Genomic DNA, 22,708 nt, shown 5'->3' with positions numbered 1-22,708 from the left:
CTGATAGGAGTATAGAAATCCTTCCTTAGAGATATTAAGTTTACTTTGCTACTTCATTGCAGTTTTATCTAAATCGTCTGGGAGCGTATCCAGTAGTAAACCATACACCCCACCTATTGAGTCTTTCTTAGAGTGTATAATTATCTCTACTACTGTACATTTTTCAACAGGTGTCCTTGCCCCCAGTTTATGAATTAAAAAATCCCTTACTTGGAGGTACTTGAAAAAGTCCCGCCAATCTAAGTCAAATTCTTCCTTCAGAATATTAAAGGATATAATCCCCTGAGTAGAGTAGAAATCCCCTAATTGTGTTATTCCTAGATTATACCATTTGTTTACACAGTTATCCTTAAAAATCATTGGAGGAAGAATAGGATTATTCAGAGCTGGAGTATAATATGAGATTGGTCCTATTCCTAGTATTTTCTTTACGACCTTCCATACTTTAAAACTACTATAAAGTGTCTTAAATTTGACTTTTTTGTGATAGCTGTCGTGAGTGTGCCTCAAGAAATAACCATAGCTGGCATTCCCCACTAGTAGCTGGAAGATTGAAGCGGTATGTTCCTCTGAGTTTTCTCCCCCTTGCAGTAGTTCCTTACTATAGAGCAATATGCATGCCCAGTAATATCTCCTTAAATTGGGAAGAGCTAGCCCACCTCTGTTCTTAGAAAGAGTAAGATATTTATACGCCCGGCGGGGTTGTGCATATGACCATATAAATCTAGAAAAGGTACGCTCTATTGCAGTGAACCACTGACTACAGAACTCTAGACACACAGCCCTAAATAAGTATAGTATTTTGGGACAGTACACCATTTTAATTGCATTTGCCCTCCCAATAATAGATAAGTGGAGATTATCTAAACGTCGTAAATCCTTTTGTATTGTATTCAACATTGGCCTAAGGTTTATGTCCACTACTTCCTCCAGCTTTGAGGAAATTGTAACTCCCAAGTATGTCGCTCCCTTCACTACCCTTAGATCGTCCATAGCAATTTTTGAGTTCAGAACAATTTGTGTCTTACTTTCGTTTAGCGCGTAGCCAGAAACCAACCCAAATTTCCTGGCTTCCGCCTCGATAGTCAGCATGGCTGTAATGGGATCTGCCGTGACTATGGCAATATCATCAGCATATGCTAATGTTTTTGTAGCATATCCCTGTGATATAATAGGTATTATATTGCCGTTTTTCTCGAGATAGCGAATAAAGGGATCTATGTATATTGCAAAGAGCAATGGAGAGCATGGGCACCCCTGGCGAGTTCCCCTGGAAATAATAATTTCCTTGGTTAAGCTTCCATTAACGGATACAACGGCACTAGGTTTAATATACATTTTTTGTATCGCCTGTATAAATTTAGTCTGAAATCCCATTATCACCATTGCTTTCCAGAGAAACTGCCAGGAGACCCTATCAAAGGCCTTCTCTGCATCAAGCAGAATTAGGGCCATAGGGTCTCCTGTAGTTTCTGTTCCATCAAAGAGCGTAATCACTCTCTGGATATGATTTGTCGTTGACCTTCCTGGAACAAAACTGTGCTGACTTTTGGCTATTACCTGGTGTATTATAGGTGCAATTCGATTTGCCAAAATTTTAGAATAAATTTTCGAATCAGCATTTATTAGATGTTCTGGGGGTTTCCCTTTTTTAGCAAAAATTACAATTTTGGCTCTGGACCAAGAGTTGGGCGGTTCACCCCCGGAAAAGTTATGGATAATTAGATCACTTAAAACATGTTTAATTTCATCTATAAATGTAGCATAGAACTCTGAGGGGATACTATCCAGACCTGTTGCCTTCCCTTTCGGGAGGCTCTTAACTGCAGTTAAAACCTCTTCCATACTAGGAGCTTCTTCTAGTGTCTGCTGTGTATTTATCTCAAGGCTCACGCCCTCATAATTCTCTAAGTACCTTGCAATTTCGATTGTGTCCCCTTTGCAATTCTCCATATATAGTTCTTTATAAAACCTACAAAATGCTTGCCTGATCTGCTCTGAGTCTTTTATCTGCCCTACCACAGGATCTATAATCTCCCTAATCAAGTTTGTGTTGACCTGTTCTCGCATTCGCACGGCCAATTGGTGACCCACTTGCTCATTGACCTCATAAATTAATTCTTTTTGTGCCGTGGCTTTCCGTATTGCCTTATCCGTATATATATTCGTAATTGCTGCCTTTGCAATTGCAACTTTGGCTAAGATGCTAGAGATATCCCCAGTAGTATCCCTATTATTGGTGGCATTAACGAGTCCTACTTCTGCTAACATAAGCTCTTCCTGCAGCATCCGTATTTCTTCTTTCTCTTGCCTGTTGGACCTAAGTGAATAGGACAACGTCTCGCCCCGAGCCCCGGCTTTCAAAGTATCCCATACTACCTCTATTGACATGCTACCCATGTTTTCGGCTAGGAACTTGGGGATCCAGTCTTTCATATAGAGGCGATACTGAGGATCATTCAGTAATGCTTTTTCGAATGTCCATTGCTTAGGCTCTAATTTAGTTGGTGGAATAGTCAATGTACATAAAAGAGGGTTGTGGTCAGATAATACCCTAGGCAATTTAGCTGTATGGCAATTCTTAATTAGTGAGTTTGAAAGTAATATGTAATCAATTCTAGCATGAGTACGGTGTGGGTTTGAATAAAAGGTGTAGCCAGGGTCATCAATATTAGTATTATAAGTTTGCCAGCTATCCACAAGTCCATGTACAAGACACAAATCCTTAAGAGAGCGAAATACTTTGGGTTTACGACCTTTATACACCCAGTCATCATTTAGGGACCAATTTGTCGGGAGGTTGATATTGAAGTCCCCACAAACCATCACCGGAAGAGACCAATGTGACAATTCATTGGAGACCTCATTAAAAACCCCAGGGTCATCTGTGTTACTCCCGTAAATAGCACAAATTGTCAATTTCTGCCCTGTCTGGTAACTGCATTCGGTGATAGCCCAACGGCCAAACTTATCAGTTTTAGATTTATTAAACACCATTCCGCTCCCTTTAGCCAGAATAGCAACACCCCGAATTCTAACACCTTGTGTGGTAGCACACACCAATTTAAACCCTAATGTATTTAACAACTGGCTCTGGGACCCTTCAATATGCGTCTCCTGCATACATATAATATTAGCTCCCCAATTTTGTAGGCCAATTGCAACTGTTTGTCTTTTTTTAAGATCGTTCAGACCACAAATATTCAAAGATAATATTTTTATCCCAGCCATGCTACGAATAAAAAGGTGCCATAATATTTATCCTGGGGTTTCTGGTTTCCTATGATCCCTGTATGTGGTTCCCTATAAGATTTCTTACTCTGTATGACTAACCTGTCCTGCCTTCCTGAAGGCAGGACAGGTTTAGTATAGTTTCTGATGACTTTCTCTGACTGGTGGAATCCTCTGTGCCGCAAAGACAGATTGAAAGCATTGACCTGGGGGAGACCTGTTGAGCTACAAACATAAAGTGATAAAAGAGAGATACTTCTGGGCACAGTCAAATACTTTTTAGAATAGTCTTCCCTCCGAACACACCTCAACAAAAGACCATACCTATTCTAGAAAGCGTTATGGATCTTGATTATACACTCTAAATTTTGTCTGAGTTGTATACTCTCTTTGCTATAGTCTTGCAGGGCAGCACCATACCTGCAACTGGACTGTGACGAAATAAGATGGGTCTCTATGTCTCGTTTCAGTTGGACAGTTTGCTCAGGATTTTTTTAGAGCACTTGCATAGAAATCATTATTCCATCCCTGAAAAACAATTGAATAATGGACAAATTTACAAATATTGGTTCTTCGATCATATGTTTTGTATTGCGATAACTTGAATTATCTTTATGTTGTAGACAGTCCATCTTAGATATCCACCTTTCTTTAATAACTGAACGATTTAACAGACACTTTTTACCCAGTAGACATTCCTAGGTCTTCCTTCAATACAGTTGTCTGAGCCATCTTGGGAGAGAAATATTGGCATAGTGATAATGAAATCATTTCTACCTTATTTTATCATCTAGGACCTATCTTTTCAAATGGATCACGATGGAAGGAGATCCGTCGTTTTTCTTTATTGACCCTAAGGAACTTTGGAATGGGGAAGAGAAGCATTGAAGAGCGGATACAGGAGGAAGCTCGCTATCTTATTGAAGAGCTGAAAAATACTAAAGGTTCATCTTTTTATATCATGGTGGATACACACATTGTAGTCGAGAAATTAATTGCATGAGTATTTATTTGCTTGGAACTGTACTTTTCATAGCTCAGACATGACACTTTAAATTCCAATACGTTCATTAGGTTGATGTATTTTAAAAATTATTTTAAATAATGTATAATAATAATCTCCAACATTTTGATTCTGCATCCACATTGACAAGAGAGTGAATCCTTTCGCAATTGACAAATATTACTGTAATTATTGAAATTTTCCTGTCAGTATAGGTTTCAGTGTGCAGTTGTGTAACATTATAAATATATTTGTAAACGTACTTTTAGAAAGTTAGCTTTTTCCTGCCGAAAGCCCATGGAGGCCTATTTCCAAGAGCACACACTGTCATCCGGAAGCTGCATAGCCTATTTGATGAAGTCTGTAAACTGCTGATATAGCAGGACAACGGCCTTGGACATTGAGAGGTCTTCTGTTACTCTGGTTGAACACCATCTGAGCTGTGCCCATGAAATTTGATTAACATAGGCAAATGATAGCTGACACCTGGGCAAGACCCTTATTTAGTTCCCCAGTCAGATAAGGCACACATCTCAGTGAAAGAGGAGCTCCCCCCAAAACTGATTTGAAGTGACCATATTTGCTAATTTTCCTGGCCACACGAGTAGGCACACAAGCTCTGCACAACAGATGAAGGAGTTCACCATCTTGGATTTTGGCAGTGAGGGGCACTGTGGTATTGTCTGCAGTAGGCCACACAGGGACAGATTCAAAATTTGGTAGGACTACCACTGGGAATGTTTTCCCTATTGGTAAGGGAGGGGCCAAGAGATTATCACAACCACAAGCTAGTACCAAGCATAAATGTGGCATCCGTGGGAACCTTCTCCAGAGCACTAACACACCTGTGGGAGGCAGAAGAAGGATTGCAGGTGATTGAGGCCTCTGAAAAGACCTGAAAGGGTAGACCTGCTCTCACTTGTACAAACCTCCTGTGTACACATCGCATGCTCATGTATACATTTTCTGACGTCTACTACACTGACTTGTAAAATAACAGATACCATCATAACACCAAACAGCACTTTGGCAGCAGAAAATTCATTTACTGCGGACAAACAATTCTCCACACAAGAAAGAGAGAATTAGAAGAGTAAGTGACAGCACTAACACACACTTACACAAAAACACACTTCAACAGGAAGCTACGTAGGCCACTGATCAAATGCTCATCTCTAAAGCAGAAACTATTCTATATAATTGAAGCAACACCACTGTGAGAAGGGGGAGAAAGTGGAGTGCCTATTAGCGATGCAGTTGAGACAGCCGTAGGCACAGCTATCTATCCCAGAGATCGGAAACCCACAAGGATCAACACCTACACACCCTATTGTCATTCTTATTATATTTGAAGACTTTTGTCAAGTGTTAAAATCCACTGAGAAGAGGATGGACAAGACTCATTCTCAAACTCCCAAGCCATACCCCCAATATGCTGCACCTCAAGAAGCTTCACTGGCTCCCTATCCACAAGCGCAGCCAATCCAAACTCCTCATAAACACAGACACATACAAAGCCCTGTATAACACAGGACCTATGAAATAGGCACCACAAAGGGAACATCAGAGCCAGTGCCTGCACAGCATGGACTGCTGCAGTCCATGCCGTACAGGTACTGGGGTGCATGTACACAGGGGGGCAAATGTTATATACATGTGTGCATTCACATGGCGCAGAGGCACAAGGGGTCTGCCACCATGAAAAGAGTGGCAATGAGGAAACTCGTAATATGCTTGGTGGGGGATCAGCGGCAGTTGCGGGGTACAAGGGTGGTCTGGCCACCCTGGTCATATTAGGGCAGTGATACCCACCATGCCATAACGAGTCTGGTGATACGTGGACATCCAGACTTGTAATAAGCCCCTCAGTCAGAAGGTAAAACCTCCAACCGGAACAAACCTACTCTAGGTGTCTGATCTGTCTTCCAAAGCAGTTGGGCTCAAGCTGCACCTAGATCCCACACAAGCTCAACCAGAAGACTGCTGTTGGCATGTATCGATTTTTGGTGCTATTTTCATTAAAAAAATATAACATTTATTCCCCTTATTGGATTTTTGTTTCGTTATTCTGGTCATTACATTATTCTTTATTTCGATACATTGGAATGGGAGTTTTCTTTTGTTGTATTTTTGACTAGTTGACTGTTTTGGTACAACTAAATACTTAACACATTTCCTTAAGTTAAGCCTTTCTGCTCTGTACCATAGCAACTAGGGGATGAGCTCTGGTTTAAATAACTGAAACCGTTCTGAAGATAAAAAGAATTGTAACATTATTCCACTTTCTCAGAAAAAATATTTAAACAACAAGGGTGAGGTCACAAGAGTTGCATTTGACATGCAAGTTATGGTTTGCATAGCTATTGTGTGTTATGCTTTATGGTCCTAACCATAACTTACAAGTGTCAGTGTTTTTGGATGTAATTCATAACCCTTTTTTCACTTTAACTGTGTGTGGGTTTCTTTTTTGTGTTGCAATTCTGAGGTCAGCACATCACCACTCATGTCACAGATGGCTTAGTTGTACCTGACAAAGAAAATTATGGAAGAAACACATAGTGAAATAAACACAGATTGGATATGGCGCAGGAGGTGTTGGCTACCTGTGTCCAAATGTGTGTAAGGCTTCACCAGATGACAGTTCCTGTGACCAACTCCATCTATGCACAGTTTGACCACTCACTGCTTGTTGGGCGCAGGGCCTGCCCTGATACTCTGCATCCAATCGCCACTGCACACGGCCATTGTTCCAACTTTTGATGTAAGTGGCAGTGTGGTAAATCTCAGACATTCAAGAAGGAGTTAACAAGACCCACAGAATCTGGAACAACATCCCCATATCCATCTGGATAATCCTAATACTGTTAGAATAAAAACATATGTGCCCAGGCACCTCTTTAAAGAACACTACATCACAATGCAATAATAGTCCACATTCTAGCTCCCTCTGTTGTCACTCATTGACTTTATGCATGTCTTTAAACCTGTACAGCACTCCACCGCCTTTTGGATGTATTTTTGCTATAGAGTTACCCTATACATACATGCATGCATACTTTAATTAGGAATTACCTAAGAAACTGAAGACAGGCCTACCTGGTGGCAGACAGATTATGGACTCTTGCAGCAGGGGCTCCTGGGTACATTTACACTAAGCAAGGATAAAGTGTTGCAAAACAGGTAGGGAACAGTAAGGAAATACTCATTGGGTGGTATAATTTCTTCATTCACTAGCTAGTGCACTGGATAAACCTTGCACTTCAGCTTCCACCACCTAGGAGCAATCATGTACCCGAGAATCATAGCCATAAAATAAAAGGCCCATCTCGAAGAAAAAAAGACACCTGCTTGAAGAAGAGGATGGCTAAATGATTCAAGGACTCCTGACTCCTGCTAACACCTGCTAAGAACTGCTCTCAAAGGGTTACATGGTTTGCCTAATGTGTGCCTGCACATGAGACACAAAGATGCAAAAAGAATCCTGACTTTATAGGGGGCACGCTAACCACAGAGGACTTGTAGTAATCAGGGTTCCCAAGGCCTACATGCACCGAAGATAACCCACTTACACTCAAGAACTGTTGGCACGGAAACTGTAAAAGGCAAAGAACAGGTTTATTAAGACCCCATGGGGTGGTGGTACACTCAAACATCACCCTTCGGTAATGCAAGAGGTATCACACCGAACACCGGTGTGACCCCGATTTATATACAGTTTTGGGGCAATAAAAGGTAGGCGGCACAAGTTAGGACACATTTATATACATATATGGTCATGTTTTGGAACGCTGCCAGCTCATTGGAGGGGGCACAACTCCGCTGGTTAGTTTGGCGCACATTCCTGAAGGCTTACTGGTCAGTTTGGACTGCGCATGTGCAAGCTTGACCAGTACTAACAATAGCCTGTTGCTGGGCAGACTGAAGTGGTCAGTGGAACGGACAACGGACTAAAGGGGCACGCCGGCCACGAGGCCGCTTATGGTCTAAGATGGCCGCCGCAACATTCAAAATGGCGTTTTCATACATAGCCAAGTTAAGGAAGACAGCGTGTAGTTTCAGCTAATCGCTAACGCGGCCATGCCAATTACGACAGACGACCCTTTTAGCGTTTAGCTGAATCTACCTCATAGTGAACATAATCAGGATGTTCGTCCTCGATGTCTATTAACATTATTTGTGTTACTTTCTTATGAAGCATCATTTTGTCATGAGCAAGAGCTCGTCTTGATGGTATGCAAGCTGATAGACACATAGAACATAAGGCTGGGCCACATTGAATACATAGGCATATGAAAAACATTGCTCCCACGATTATACATAGAATCGTCAACAGTTTCCAGCCCCAGGTAGCAAGCATGGACCAGAACCATCCTGAAAGTGTCCAAGTTCCATTGTCCGGATGTATCTCAGCTGCGATCTTGTGGAGCTTGGATATGGCATCATAAACAGATGGAGAATTGTCCGGAATGTATACACAGCAGCTGCTTCCGATGATTCTACATGCCCCCCCACGATCGGCCAGAACTACATCCAACACCATCCTATTTTGGAGCGTAACAATTCTAGAAATCTGTAGTTCTTCAGTGATGTTTCCCAAGGCACTGGCAGTGTCATTCGCTACAGCCTCAACAACACGTGTCAGTCGTCTTATTTTCCGGCTGTTCAGTGCAGCCCCCACGAAGAAAATAGTCCCAAATTGAAGTCCACATACTGTTGCAAAGCAGTATCGGTTTGGTCTATGTCATCCAAAACAACAGTCCGTTTAACCCTATTCAGGACGAAATCATGATACAAAGTATAATCATTGTGATACATTGGTGGGGCAATGAATACAGGAGGTAGCACAAACGATACATAGCAAGTGCCCAACCATCCCAATGGAAGCTGATGGTAACCCTTCGTTCCACAAATGAAGTACGTGTTTCGTGATGCTACAAATGAGATGCCATTCGGACTATCAAAAGTAAGGGTAGTGTTACATTCGCTTTTCCCCACTGCAATCGAACCCTTATTCCTAATACACAAATCGGCTTTAGTGGCAATAACATTAATAACATGTGCGCTGGATACATTTACATTTCTCTGGTTGCTGTACACACGTGGGGCAGACATATTATCAGGCCTGTACTCCTCCCATTCAAATCGAGTACCCTCAGCCCGCGGAAACCCATCCTTGTCATGGGTGCATACTTTGTTCAAACGGAAAAGCACCCCCCCTTTGGTTGGCCATCTCAAGGTAAAGAGGAGGGTGTACCAGGCGTTACATGATCCATTGTGCGAAAACGGGAGTGGAATGAGTGGGGTGCCCCCTCTTTTCTGGTGCCCTGGCAACATCCCACACACCCAGCAATTTGAGGTATTAGTCATATTATGTGTGTGATGAAGAATCTGAATAAAACTGTTATTCAGATAGGTTTGCCGATGTCGTTCTTCGTGATAGGGTAATGTAAAGTGAAAATGTTCAGATGGAGCCGGGGTAGTCGGCAGCAAATGTTCACGTACAGGCACCACAAGTTCAACTACCCAGGCTATTACAGCTATCACCACAATAGTCAGAACAAAGAGAAAGGCACCCAATATTCGTTTATCTCGTGATGCCGTTGATTCCATAGTTCAGGAATACTTGTGCAAAAGTCTCAAATAGCACAAATTGTTCACAGAGCCTCAGATACACGTACGTGTATACCTAAAAAAAGAAAAATGCGGTGCTGAACTCCGAGGTAGCCGTTGTTTTCTTCTCCGGGCCAAGACGGGTGTCGCTACACTGGCAGAACTGATCCCCCCCCCTTGGAATTCCCGGTTTCCGTTTCATAACCCTGGAGCGGTAACCAACCAGTCATTAAAAATACAAAAAATCTTCTTATCGAGGACGCAAGTTGTAGCGCTCTCGTCCGGCAACAGCGTGATCCGGGAAGGCTCCCTCAACTTCGGCCGACGTCACAGCTGGGCTCTTTTCTTTCTCCAAAATCTCCTTGTAGTCGGTCAGCACAGCAGGGGTCACCAGGTCCGGAGAGACACGGCGGCAATGTGTCGAATGCACCCACCGCTTCCTGTTGGTCACTCGTACAGCTGTTCGGGTTGCAAGGAGGACCTGTTCGGGGCCTTTCCACCTGGGCTCCAAACTGCTTGCTCTCTCAAACAACCGAATCATGACGTGATCCCCAGGACGGAGATCATGGCCCTCTCCAGTAGAGTTGTCAGGGAGCGCTTCTCGAACCTGTTGATGAATAGAGAGTAAATCATTTGTTAATCGTGCCAAATAGTCGTTCATCATAACACAAGGCACATCATGTATTAATCGCGGCTTAGGCACCCCCCAGATATTCATGGGGCGCCCAAACACCACCTCATAGGGGGTAAGGCCAGTTCGTGAATGGGGTACTGATCTAAGAGAGAGCAGTGCTAGCGGCAAAGCGTCTGGCCACTTCAACGATGTAGATGCCACCATTTTGGCCAGCTTAAGTTTCAACGTAGCATTGTACCGCTCAACCAGACCTGCCGACTGCGGGTGGAATACAGCGTGGAACTTCTGCTGAATCCCTAACCCCTTCAGTACATACTCCACAATCTTTCCGACAAAATGAGGCCCATTATCGCTCCACAGAAATTTGCAAACTCCAAAGCGAGGAAAGAATTCCTTAAGCAACACCTTGGCTGTTGTCAAAGCCGTATTGTCTTTCGTGGGGAAGGCCTCAACCCATTTACTAAAGGCACATACCACCACTAGGACATACTTCAGGTTGTTGCAGCGCTCGAGTTGGATGTAATCCATTTGGAGTACCTCAAATGGTGCAGAAGGTGGAACGAACCCTCCTTTCGGAGTATGGGTCCCCTTTCCGGGATTGTGTTGTAAACAAACCAGGCAGGTCTGCACTACTCTCTTCGCAGTATTAGCGATCTCAGGATGTTCCCAAGCTCGTGTTAACAGCCGAGTAATTGCAAGAGCTCCGACATGCGCCAGTCCATGTGTCATCTGGACCATCGCCTGCAAGTAAGCCGCAGGCAATTTCCATTTCTCCATGTCTTTGCTTCTCCAACAACCCTCGTCATCTAGTACCCCATCTGCTGCCCATGCCGCAAGTTCAGATTCAGTAGCTGATTTTTGAATGTCCAATATTTCTGCTCTAGCATCACTCCATCGCTCAGCCTGCGATTGTATCACATACATGGGGGAGCTAGTTCGGGACATAATCGTTTGTCTAGCTATGCTATCTGCAAAGGCATTTCCTTGGCCCACTTTATCCGTGATCCTTTTATGAGCACTGCATTTTACTATCGCTACTTTCTTTGGGCCAAGCAACGCATTTAGGAGATCACGCACTAGCTCTCCGTGCATAATGTGTTCTCCATGTGATGTCAGAAACCCACGCTCCCTCCAGAGTAGCCCGAAGTCATGTGCTACTCCGAAGGCGTACCGGCTGTCTGTGTATATGTTCACACATAGGCCAGCACTCAATTCGCAGGCTCTTGTCAAAGCTATCAGCTCTGCTGCCTGAGCCGATTTCTGTGGTATCCTAGCTGTTTCTACCACTGTCTTAACTTAAGTGTCGTGATCGCATAAGCTGCGGAAGTCGTGCCATCTGGCAGCCTTAAACACGATCCATCAACCCACAGTTCCCCATCCACATCTGGAAGTGGCGCATCCTGTAAGTCAACACGACCCTTTGTCTGTTCCTCGGTCAGGAAAACACAATCATGATGTTTTTCTTCCTGACCCTCCTCGGCCGGATAGGGCAATAAAGTGGCAGGGTTCAGGGTAGCGCATCTTTTTAGTGTAATATGTGGCGCCAAAAGTGTCAGCTCGTATCCCGTTAGCCGTGCACTCGTGAGGTATTGGGTCTTTGTTTGGTTTAGCAGAGCATCTACTGCGTGAGGAACTAACACCAGCAGCTTATGTGATAACACTATTCCCTCACTCTGTCGTATGGCCACTGCCGTTGCTGCTACCGCTCGAAAACACCCAGGCAACCCTCGTGCTACAGGATCCAAAATGGCAGAGAAGTATGCACATGGTCTCTGCTTATCCCCGTGTAGTTGCACTAACACTGACAACGCGCACCCATCATTCTCGTGCACGTACAATGTGAAAAGTTTCGTGTAGTCTGGTGTGCCTAACACGGGTGCAGAACAAAGGGCCTGTCTCAACTGTTCAAAAGCCTTCTGACAATCATCTGTCCATTCTAGAGGCATTGGTGTAGCTTTGGACAATAATGCTAGCAAGGGTTTTATGATGTGTGAAAAACCCATAATCCACTGTCTACAAAAAGACGTCAATCCTATGAAGGCACGTACATCTCTCTGCGTGCGGGGGACTGGTGTATCTAAAATTGCTTGAATTCGATCAGATGTTAATGCACGCCCCTCCTTAGACAACAGATGACCGAGGTAGGTCACCTGAGGTCTACAATATTGTAGTTTCTTTTTCGAAACCTTATGGTTGGTTTGTGCCAAAAAGGAAAGCAACGCAAGTGTACTTTCCTCACATTGTGCATAAGTGTCAGCAGCAAGCAGAAGGTCATCCACGTACTGGATGAGAGCAACGCCAGACTGCAATTTAAACGAATCTAGCTGCCTTTTCAAAGCCTGGCTGTAGATGCTAGGGCTTTCAGTATAACCTTGGGGAACACGACAAAATCTATACGATTTATTATTTAACGTGAAGCCAAACAAGTATCTGCTATCAGAATGAACAGGAATGGAAAAGAACGCATTCTTTAAATCAATTACGCTAAACGTGGTGGCCGTGGGTGGGACCAGCGTAAGCAGAGTCGTAATATCGGACACCACCGGGTATTGGGGAATGACAATTTTATTGATCTCTCGCAAGTCAATAATAAAGCGATAGACTTTGTCGTCAGTATCTCGTTTAAGGATCGGAAGAATAGGACTGTTGCAAACATTATAAGGGACCTCCTCCACAACCCCTGCAGAAATCAAATCCTGAACAATATGTGTCAATGCAAGTTCACCTTCTCTCGAGATCTTATACTGTGGTACTCGTGGTAGAGGGGCCCCCTCCTTAACAGTAATGTGTATTGGGGGAATACGCATTTCCCCCACATCCGTATCTGAGGTCGCCCATAACGTATGCGGCAGAGAGGCCAAGGCTGGAATATCTGAGATGGCGTAAAACCTGTCGGGGTCAGGATAATTGTCATTCAGGATAACCCTCACTCCCTCAGGAGCGCAACGTATCGTTGCTCGAAAATATTTAAGCAAATCAATACCCAGGATATTATCTGGTGTATGGGGTGATAACAAAAATTGACCAAAACTAAAGTATTTGTCAAGACATAGTGCAAGGGGCTTGGACAATGGGCTGGGGGAGGGTGTGCCATCAAACCCTACACATGTAATCATTTCGCCAGACAGGGGAGCCCTCGGAACCAAGTTTTTCGACAAAGCGCTACGTGTAGCTCCTGTGTCAACTAGAAATTGATCAGTAGAACCCAGAATACCCGCTGTTACATACGGACCCTGCTGATCTACCGGCACTTCAACTGATTCCTTACCCCATCCTACGCAGTCCTATGCATGCACATAATCCTGATGCTCCACATTCTCACCCTCCGAAATCTGATATTGATTCCGCCTATCAAACGTGTTACGTTCATCCTGGCCACGGCCCCTCTCCTCAACCCTTCCACGATCACTTCCGCCACCTCTCACTCCCGCATAACCTCCTCTCGACCTTCCGCCTCCTCGACCACGCTGACTACGCTGTTCGCGAAGTACCGGACAATCTTCGGCCCAATGCCCAAACTCCTTACAATAAGCGCACTGATCCCCCGCTATGTCCGTACGACCATACGACGTATTTCCTTCACCTCGTCTACCTCTATCATTCCCTCTACCCTGTGTTCCCCGAACCTGCGCCAACATCACCTTCGTTTTCAGTTCCTTCGCCTTTTTCTCTACACTTTCTTTAGCCTCCAATTCCTGCCGCTCATAGTACTGAGCCATAGTTAACAAAGACGCTGGGGTCGCCGTGGCCCAGGAACTTTCACTCGACTTCAATCGTTTGGCAATCTCCGGTAGGAGATTAGCCACATACTTATCTACAAACAGATGTCGACCCGTATCGTCTGTTAAAGATTGACCACTGTAATCATGGAATGCCTCCTCAAAACGTGTAAAGAAATCTGAAACCGTTTCATCGGGTTTCTGTTTACACGACGTTAGCATAGTCCAATCGATCTTTTTAGAGGGAACAAGCGTCTTTAATTTAATCAAAATAGCTGCCGGAAGATCTAGAATTAACTGACAAGGCTTACATGCCGGTTCCCTATCTAAATCGGCAGCATTTATTTCTTTCCATGTGCCCCCCAATATTGTTTCATCATTATTTTTACGAATCTGCCTCCACATATCAGGTGGTAAAATTAACCCGAAGAACAAATCTATATCCACAAGAGTCATCACACAAGACGAAATAGCCCCTTCCACCCCTTCATAAAATGCCGCCGGATTTTTTCGAAGATCAGGTAGAGAATTTTTCAATGCCATAACATCTGCTCTATTCCAAGGCGTGTATACCCAATTATATACAAAATACCCTTTCGCATCCTTTGACAATTTATCATCATCTGTACCTTCCCCTTTGGGTGGAACATACAAGGGCGCGGCTTCATGCATAGGCATAACATGCAACGCAGAACTCTTATCTGAACCCCGGAGAGAACACTCCTTAATCTGCTCATCAGGCGCCGATTCGGCCTCCTTTTGCCTCCTTTTCCGCTCCTCCCGTAATCTGGTCGTTTCATCTCGTAATTGGATCAATTGCTTGAATAGGTCATCGACATCTGCAAGATCAAATAAACCTTTATCCAAATTCTCACGATGCACTGACAAAGCTTTAGGTTCTAACGTATCTGAAAGATCACGATACGCGGCAACAACTTCATCCGCCAAACTAGACAAAAAGTACATTAATTCAAGTTCCGACCATTTACCCCTCTCTGCAATCACCTCAGACTGAGAAACACAGTTCTTATTCACTTTACGAGCCCAACTACGTAAATGTGCGGACCTCTCCGCAGTAAACCTGAGAGCGGATACACCTTTCTTTTCCGACTTATCCTGCCCATCATCTCCCGGGTCTTCAGCTGGAGCCGTCGGCGAAACGTACGGAGGCGGTGACCGATCTAGCAATGAAAAATCATCAAATTCATTATTAAGGACAGGATAAAGCGGTCGGCGAATAGGAAATTGACCAGTCGTTTGTAATTTATGTTCCCGTTCCTCCCTCTCTTTCTTCTCCTGAGCCTCCTTTTCCTCAAGCTGCAAAGCCTTATCCCGAGCAGCCTTACGCTGCTCTTTGTCCGCCAAGGCAACTTCACGCTTCATACGCTCACGCACCGCTTTCTCCCACATTCGCACACAATCAAACATGTTTTGTCTAGACCTGCGTTGAAACAAACATTGCTCTACAAACTGTACTTTACGTAAATCGAATGACCCATGTAGAGGCCATTGCAATTCAGGATCGGCCTTTGTGTACTTATGCCATAATTTACTGTACATAATAGGGGGAAGGCCAAGTTTGATGTACATCTCGCGATTTGGTGTTCCCTCTGGGGGAGCCGGCTGTGCTTCCGCTAACCTAATTGTGGTACCCTCTCCAAGACAGCACATCCCTCGGAGTGTGCTAAAAACAGGCATGTTCAAAAAGTATCACGAAAGCATGACACCGTACAAAATGGCACTTACAGTACTTCACACAACTGTGCCGCTCAGAGGAAAAAAACAAAGTTAGAGAAACATCTCTACATGCCTGCCTATGTGAAGTGCACTACACATATAAGTTCAAAGATCACAAATTCACAAACGTTAGCTAACTCAAGTCAAATCACAGATCGTAGGACTTCGGCAAGCGCCCGAGGACTACCTTACCGAACACAAATCATAGAACTTCAGTAAGCGTCCGAAGACTACCTTACCGAACACAACTCTTACCCAAACTCTCAAATGTCCAGATTCCAACTGCCAAGGTCTTGTGATCAAATCAGCCAAACGGCACTTTCCCGGCAACACAGACGATCGAAAACTCAGTCGGGGACCGGCGCCACCTGGAAGGTCAGATCGGAAGGAAAGGAAGAAACACCGTGGGAGCCAAGACTCGGGTCACTCGTGGCAGCGCGCGTCCATGGCGAGTTTCCAAGCCTTCGTCACGACCTCTCCTTCGGGCATCCGAGTCACCGATGAGCCCCTTCGTGGTCGCCAATTTGTAGTAATCAGGGTTCCCAAGGCCTACATGCACCGAAGATAACCCACTTACACTCAAGAACTGTTGGCACGGAAACTGTAAAAGGCAAAGAACAGGTTTATTAAGACCCCATGGGGTGGTGGTACACTCAAACAGCACCCTTCGGTAATGCAAGAGGTATCACACCGAACACCGGTGTGACCCCGATTTATATACAGTTTTGGGGCAATAAAAGGTAGGCGGCACAAGTTAGGACACATTTATATACATATATGGTCATGTTTTGGAACGCTGCCAGCTCATTGGAGGGGGCACAACTCCGCTGGTTAGTTTGGCGCACATTCCTGAAGGCTTACTGGTCAGTTTGGACTGCGCATGTGCAAGCTTGACCAGTACTAACAATAGCCTGTTGCTGGGCAGACTGAAGTGGTCAGTGGAACGGACAACGGACTAAAGGGGCACGCCGGCCACGAGGCCGCTTATGGTCTAAGATGGCCGCCGCAACATTCAAAATGGCGTTTTCATACATAGCCAAGTTAAGGAAGACAGCGTGTAGTTTCAGCTAATCGCTAACGCGGCCATGCCAATTACGACAGACTGACCTCAGCCAAAGACCTGGCTGGAGAGAGACCGAATGACTAGAAGCCTGCCATTAGGAACCTAAGGTGAGGGACTGGCCAGAACAAACTTTCTCAGCAGTTGGAGAAAAGTGGAGGACCGTGCGAGGGGCTTTCCTAGATCTTCAAAGTGGGAAAGGAACAAGGGGCCATATTATCAAGAACGGCGGTAACATTATCGCCACATTAGCGGCAGGAAACTGCCGCTAAAGCGGGGATAAGGGGCTTGATAATAATATGCCCTTGTGAATTCTCATAGAAGCCCAGGTTCACACCAGAACCTGGGCTTCTATGGGAATTCACAAGGGCATATTATCAAGCCCTTTATCGCTGCTTTAGCAGCAGTTTCCTGCCGCTAAAGCGGAGATAATTTTATCACCGTTCTTGATAATATGGCCCTGGGTTCTTTGTACTCTGGACTTTGTGCCCTGCTCACAATAACTTCCACAAGTCCATATGGTAAGGGTACCCGTGCCCTGCCTGGTTATAATTTACAGTTTTGTCCCTCTGGTGAATGAAAATAAATTGACCCAGGGCCTGATATAGAGTATGGCATACAGTGTAATCTATCACAAATGCTACTGTGTACCCTTTATGACAATGTATCTCTATTTATAGCCAGGCAGACAGGCTACCCCATCAAAACAAGGCAGACATCTAGTCCCTGAATTACAAGTGCCAGAGGCTATAAGGCACCTGCAAAATGCCCGGTGAGACATCTGCCATGTTTGGTATGGAGTATCTTGTCTGACAAATTCTAAGAAAGGACCTTAGTCCTATGTTAACATCTGAATGTCTTGTCTCATAAATTCAGCCTCTGTTTTATCACTGTTGGCCTGAATTTGCACCTAGGTCCTTGCCAACTCCAAGCTGATGTTTTCCCATAGCGATAGATATTAAATAGATAGGTAGGTAGATAGAGTGATAGATAGATGTTCATTGAACATAAGCGCAGTTAAAATAAAGATATAGAGCAACATATATATATTCACTAAATATAAGCACCTTTAACCGCATGCGCGCTAGCGGTTTTCCCGCTGCGCGCTGCGTTTTTGAAAAAGCCGCGTTACATGACGAGCTGAGCTCGTCATGAGCATGCGAGCTGTGCAACTCATGACGAGCTCAGCTCGTCATGAGCGCGGAAGGGGTTAACATAATATAGTGTTATTTCATTTAAACAGCAACTGAATATTTGAATTTAGGGTTCACCCTATCTCATTCTCAATGCCCTGCTCATGTCATGGCCTCACAAATTATGTCACAGATGACATCAGAAATGACATAATTGAAACCATCACCAGTGATATTACACTTCACCATTCTTACCAATCTCCTTAACATTCTAGGTGGTGTTTGCCTGCATGTTATAGGCACTAGAAATAAAATTCATTGAAAACCTAACCACTTTCACAACAGTTTTTCTCAGGGGTAATGCCAACAGACTTGGTTTCTGACTGTTAGAAATGGGGGGTTCTAATTGGCTAGGGAATGCACCTAAGCCAGGCAGAATCTACCATTTTAGTCAGGGTAAGTAGGTTACACACCTAAGACAATCAGCCGTGTTCGGTAGGGGAGTACCTGCCGGGGCGGTGACGTGGGGAGGGGGAGGGGCAGGGTGGGGGTTAGTAATGTATGGATAATGGAGGTTTGCAGGTAAGTAAACATTTAAATAAATTAAACAAATTTTGTTGCATGCACTGCATCCCCAAATGCAATGCAGTGCGTGCAACGAAATTCATTTGATTTATTTAAATGTTTACTTACCTGCAAACCTCCATTATCCATACATTACTAACCCCCCCTGACCCTCCCCCTCCCCACGTCACCGCCCCGGCAGGTACTCCCCTACCGACCACGGCTGAAGATAATCCATGCTCACCCCCTTGGTTGTGTGGCACAGAGCAGTCATGCTCATCCCAGTGACAATGTCTAAAGTATTTGTACAGACAGACACACACACAGTAACACAGTAAAAAACACCACAAATGTACTCCAGATAGAAAAATAGCCAATATTTATCTTAATACAACAAGAACAAAACAACAAAAATCCAACATACACAACTCAAGATATCACTGTTTAAAGATTCAATCAAGTGCATCTTTATGAAATCAAAAATAGCTCTAACCAAGGCTATTTGACACGGTAAACTTCACACAACCAAAGACAGTCTGAATCTGATGGAGTGAGGGAAGGTTACAGAGTTGAGCAAACCCAGTACAGTATCTTTGCGATGTTGTGCAAAACAAAGGTGATTCAAAGCACCGAGGAGGTGAGAGGTTACTAAGGCCGGTGCAGCTTTGGTTCCTTACTGTTGCAGGGATGGAGAGGCGTAGGTTCCTTACTGCTGAGGTGATGCGGCAGTTCCTTATTGCTGCAGAAGAGGTGAGGCTAAAGTGGCCAGTGCAGTACCTCAGGTCCTTACTGTGGAGCAGCATCAATTAGGGGTCTAAGGTCAAGCCGCAAGGCGTCAGTTCCACATTGACAATAAAGAAGAGCTGGCGCCGGTTGGGCCGGGGCTACGGTGCAAGTTTGGGTGGTGCGTCATGCTTTTCACAAGCAGTGCTCTCGGCTCCAGTGCAAGCAGTGTCCTTGATGATGATATTGGAGTTGATAAGTTGGTGTTGTCAGCAACCAGAGTTGTGGTGCTAGTCAGGGTAGTGTGTCATGCTCTTCACAAGCAGTGCCCTTGGCCCAGGTGCATTTAGCTGCATCCAAGGCCGCATCGGAAGTGCTTTTCTTGAGTTGTAGCACAAACCACTTGATTCCAGGGGCCCAGGAACTGGATTTGGCACCACTTGGCAATACAGGGCTGTCAGCAGAAGAGCCCAAGTACTATAAGAAAAAACAGGTGTAGTATTTGGTGGCCCTGAGACTTATTAACAGAAGGTAAGCTCAACTCAAGCCCTTGGAGGACCTTGGAACCAGGATGTAAAGGCAAAGTCCAGGTCCCAGGAATGAAGCATCAAAGCAGCAGGGCAACACAGCAAAGCAAACAGCAAAGTGGCAGTCCCTCCTGACAGCTATACAGCTCTTTTTCTTGGCAGAATGTGCTCAGCTCCGAAGTGTTCTGAGGATATAGTGTAACAGGCCCAGTACTTATACCAATGTCAGCCTTTGAAGTAGGCAAACATCAAAGGAAAGTATTTGTAGATGATAAGACCCTACCTTTCCCTGTACTGGCTCTTGACACACTACAGGGGGATGGAGAAGGCTCTGTGTAAGGACAGGCACAGCCCTATTCAGGTGTCAGTGTTAACTCCTCCCATCACTCTAGCTCAGGAAGGCCCATCAGCCTGGTGATGGGCCTTCAGGATATGCAGGGCACACCTCAGCTCCCTCTGTGTGCAACTGTCTAAGTTAAAGCTCAAACAACCCACTGTCATCCTGACCTAGATACGTATTCAGCAGGCAGGCAGAGGCACAGAATGATTAAGTAAGAAAATGTTAACTTTCAAATAGGTAATAACAACAAGGGGGTTGGCCCTAGGCAGCTGGACGGGCCGTATTAAACTAAGATCAAGACTAGTCCTAGCCATCACCTTTCAAATGCTGCTACTTTAATGTAACAGACTATGAGCCAACAATTCAATTGATATTGGCTTGAGACATTTATTTGCTGCTCATTTCTATGTACTTTACTCCACATTTGAATCGTGGGCCAGAGAAGTTAGATACGTTTCAGTCTAGAACAAATTACACTTAGTTATGCCACAGATCAAACAAAAATATACAAACTATGTGGTGAAGTAGTGTGATGTAAAAAACAATACATGAACAAGGGATACAAACCAACAAATTATACAAACATTATGTCACCAGTCTTAATTTGCATACAAAGCAGCAACTTGGATATTCTTTAACATCTACATTGTATAACTGGGTCAAGTAGCTGCTATCACGGGGAACAAAACAATCAAATCCCAGTAGTGAGACAATTCAAAAAACATTTCCACTGGGCGAAAAAATGTAATCAAATACAACAGTCCCTGTGTTGTGTAATGCCGATGCGTTTCGATTCCTAGGGTGGCTTATGGGATTCTCTTCAGGGCGTGGAGTGGTTTATCTAAAAAACAGAGGGGGCATAAGTTGAACCTGTGAAGGGGCTCTGCACTTCCAATGTACTCAAACTACAAAATAATGCTTCATAGGTACCTGATCGATTTGAGTAAGCAATTTGTGTGTTGCAGGCGAAAAGATGCAAGGTAAAATGTAAGTATCGTAACCTAAAATAATAAGGGATCTACCATCAGTCACATGTTGGGTTTTAGTGGTTTTCATTATTTTACGGCTGGAAGGAAAAAAGACGGGGCACTTACTTGCGCCAATCGGGCTATACTTCTACCAATGCAGTAGTTATGCTTGTTGGCGGTAAATGGAAGCTTAGTTGAGCTTTGATGGGGCGATCTATGAATGGAAATGAGCACCACGTCATTGAATTGCATATACGGTAATATGGCACATTGTTGCTTTATAATTTATTAACAACATTTACTTTTGCCATGCCGGCGATGTCGGATATTTTGTTCAAGACCGTTGCGCAGCTTGTTTTGATTTTACTGTGTGAGGCTGAGCATCCCTTCAATACCATGCTGTAGTGTCATATTTCCGCACATGACAATAATCTGCTGCTTTTCTATTTTTCACAGGGTTGCCCTTTGACCCAACACTTCATTTAAGCAACTCAGCTTCCAATGTCACCTGTTCTGTCATCTTTGGGAAACGGTTTGACTATCAAGACACAGATTTTCTTGATTTACTTAAAATGATCAATGAAGCAGCTGCACTCGCAAGTTCATTAAGTGGCCAGGTAAAGGAATGTTTCCTTACAAAAGTTGTAGGAGCTGACTACTGGCAAATGGTATAAAGCTGTCTATGTTGGGCATTTCAGTACTGCTTTCATCATAGGGCAGCCATGTCAGAGTTTGGTTGCCGCAGTACTCCTAACACTTTTTATGCAAGTACTAGCTCTGAACTCAACTCAACAGATGGTGCTATTAGTTATTTTCTCTACTTTTTCACCCAGGGCACATTTATCAAAAGTGAATTAAAAGTATACCATCAACCTCTTATGGTTACTACTATGCATGGAGCAAATTTCAGAATTTGTGATTCTCGAAGAATTTCAGATGTAGTTACACTTGCAGATTTCCTTGAGTGCAACTGTGTATAAATATTTCAGTGAATCTCAAATTGAATTCCAAATATCTGCTCAAATCAGACTTGGACAAATAGTTCACTTTACTGTGGGCCCGATGTAGGTGGCTTATTACCGGTCGGTAAACCCGAAATTCGGTAAATTTCAGGCTTACCGACCGGTATTGAGCCATTTGCTATGTAGGTGATGATTCGGTAAATACCGAATTGGTATTTACCGATTCAGTATTTACCGAATCATTATTTACTGATTCGGTATTTACCGAATTGGTAAATGGCATTTAGGAAGCACTTTTAAGAGTGCTTATGTGCTCTAAGGATTCATTATTTACCACCAACTATTAGCTGGTGGTAAATACCGAATACCTTTGAAAATGCAAATCTGTGCATTTTCAACAGTGCCATGTGGCAGACATACATGCCCTTAGGACATGTATGTGTGCCACATGTGCACACAAGCACTATTCAGGGGTGCAACAGGGTGTCAATGTAACA

General features: G+C 44.1%; 1 protein-coding gene across 2 annotated transcripts in view; it reads left to right on the top strand.

The window, feature by feature from the left end:
- The window catches only part of LOC144755473 (cytochrome P450 2G1-like), a 291,649-nt gene that overhangs the window by 87,987 nt on the left and 180,954 nt on the right, over positions 1–22,708 (top strand). For both annotated transcript variants that reach the window (XM_078644445.1, XM_078644446.1), the window contains exons 3-4: positions 4,026–4,175; positions 21,706–21,866. In XM_078644445.1, the coding sequence (XP_078500571.1) occupies positions 4,026–4,175; positions 21,706–21,866 (311 nt within the window). The remainder of the gene's footprint in view (positions 1–4,025; positions 4,176–21,705; positions 21,867–22,708) is intronic.

Source organism: Lissotriton helveticus, chromosome 5_1 (assembly GCF_964261635.1).
Source record: "Lissotriton helveticus chromosome 5_1, aLisHel1.1, whole genome shotgun sequence".
In the NCBI taxonomy this organism is placed as follows: domain Eukaryota; kingdom Metazoa; phylum Chordata; class Amphibia; order Caudata; family Salamandridae; genus Lissotriton; species Lissotriton helveticus.
This window is presented reverse-complemented; position numbering and strand designations above follow the sequence as displayed.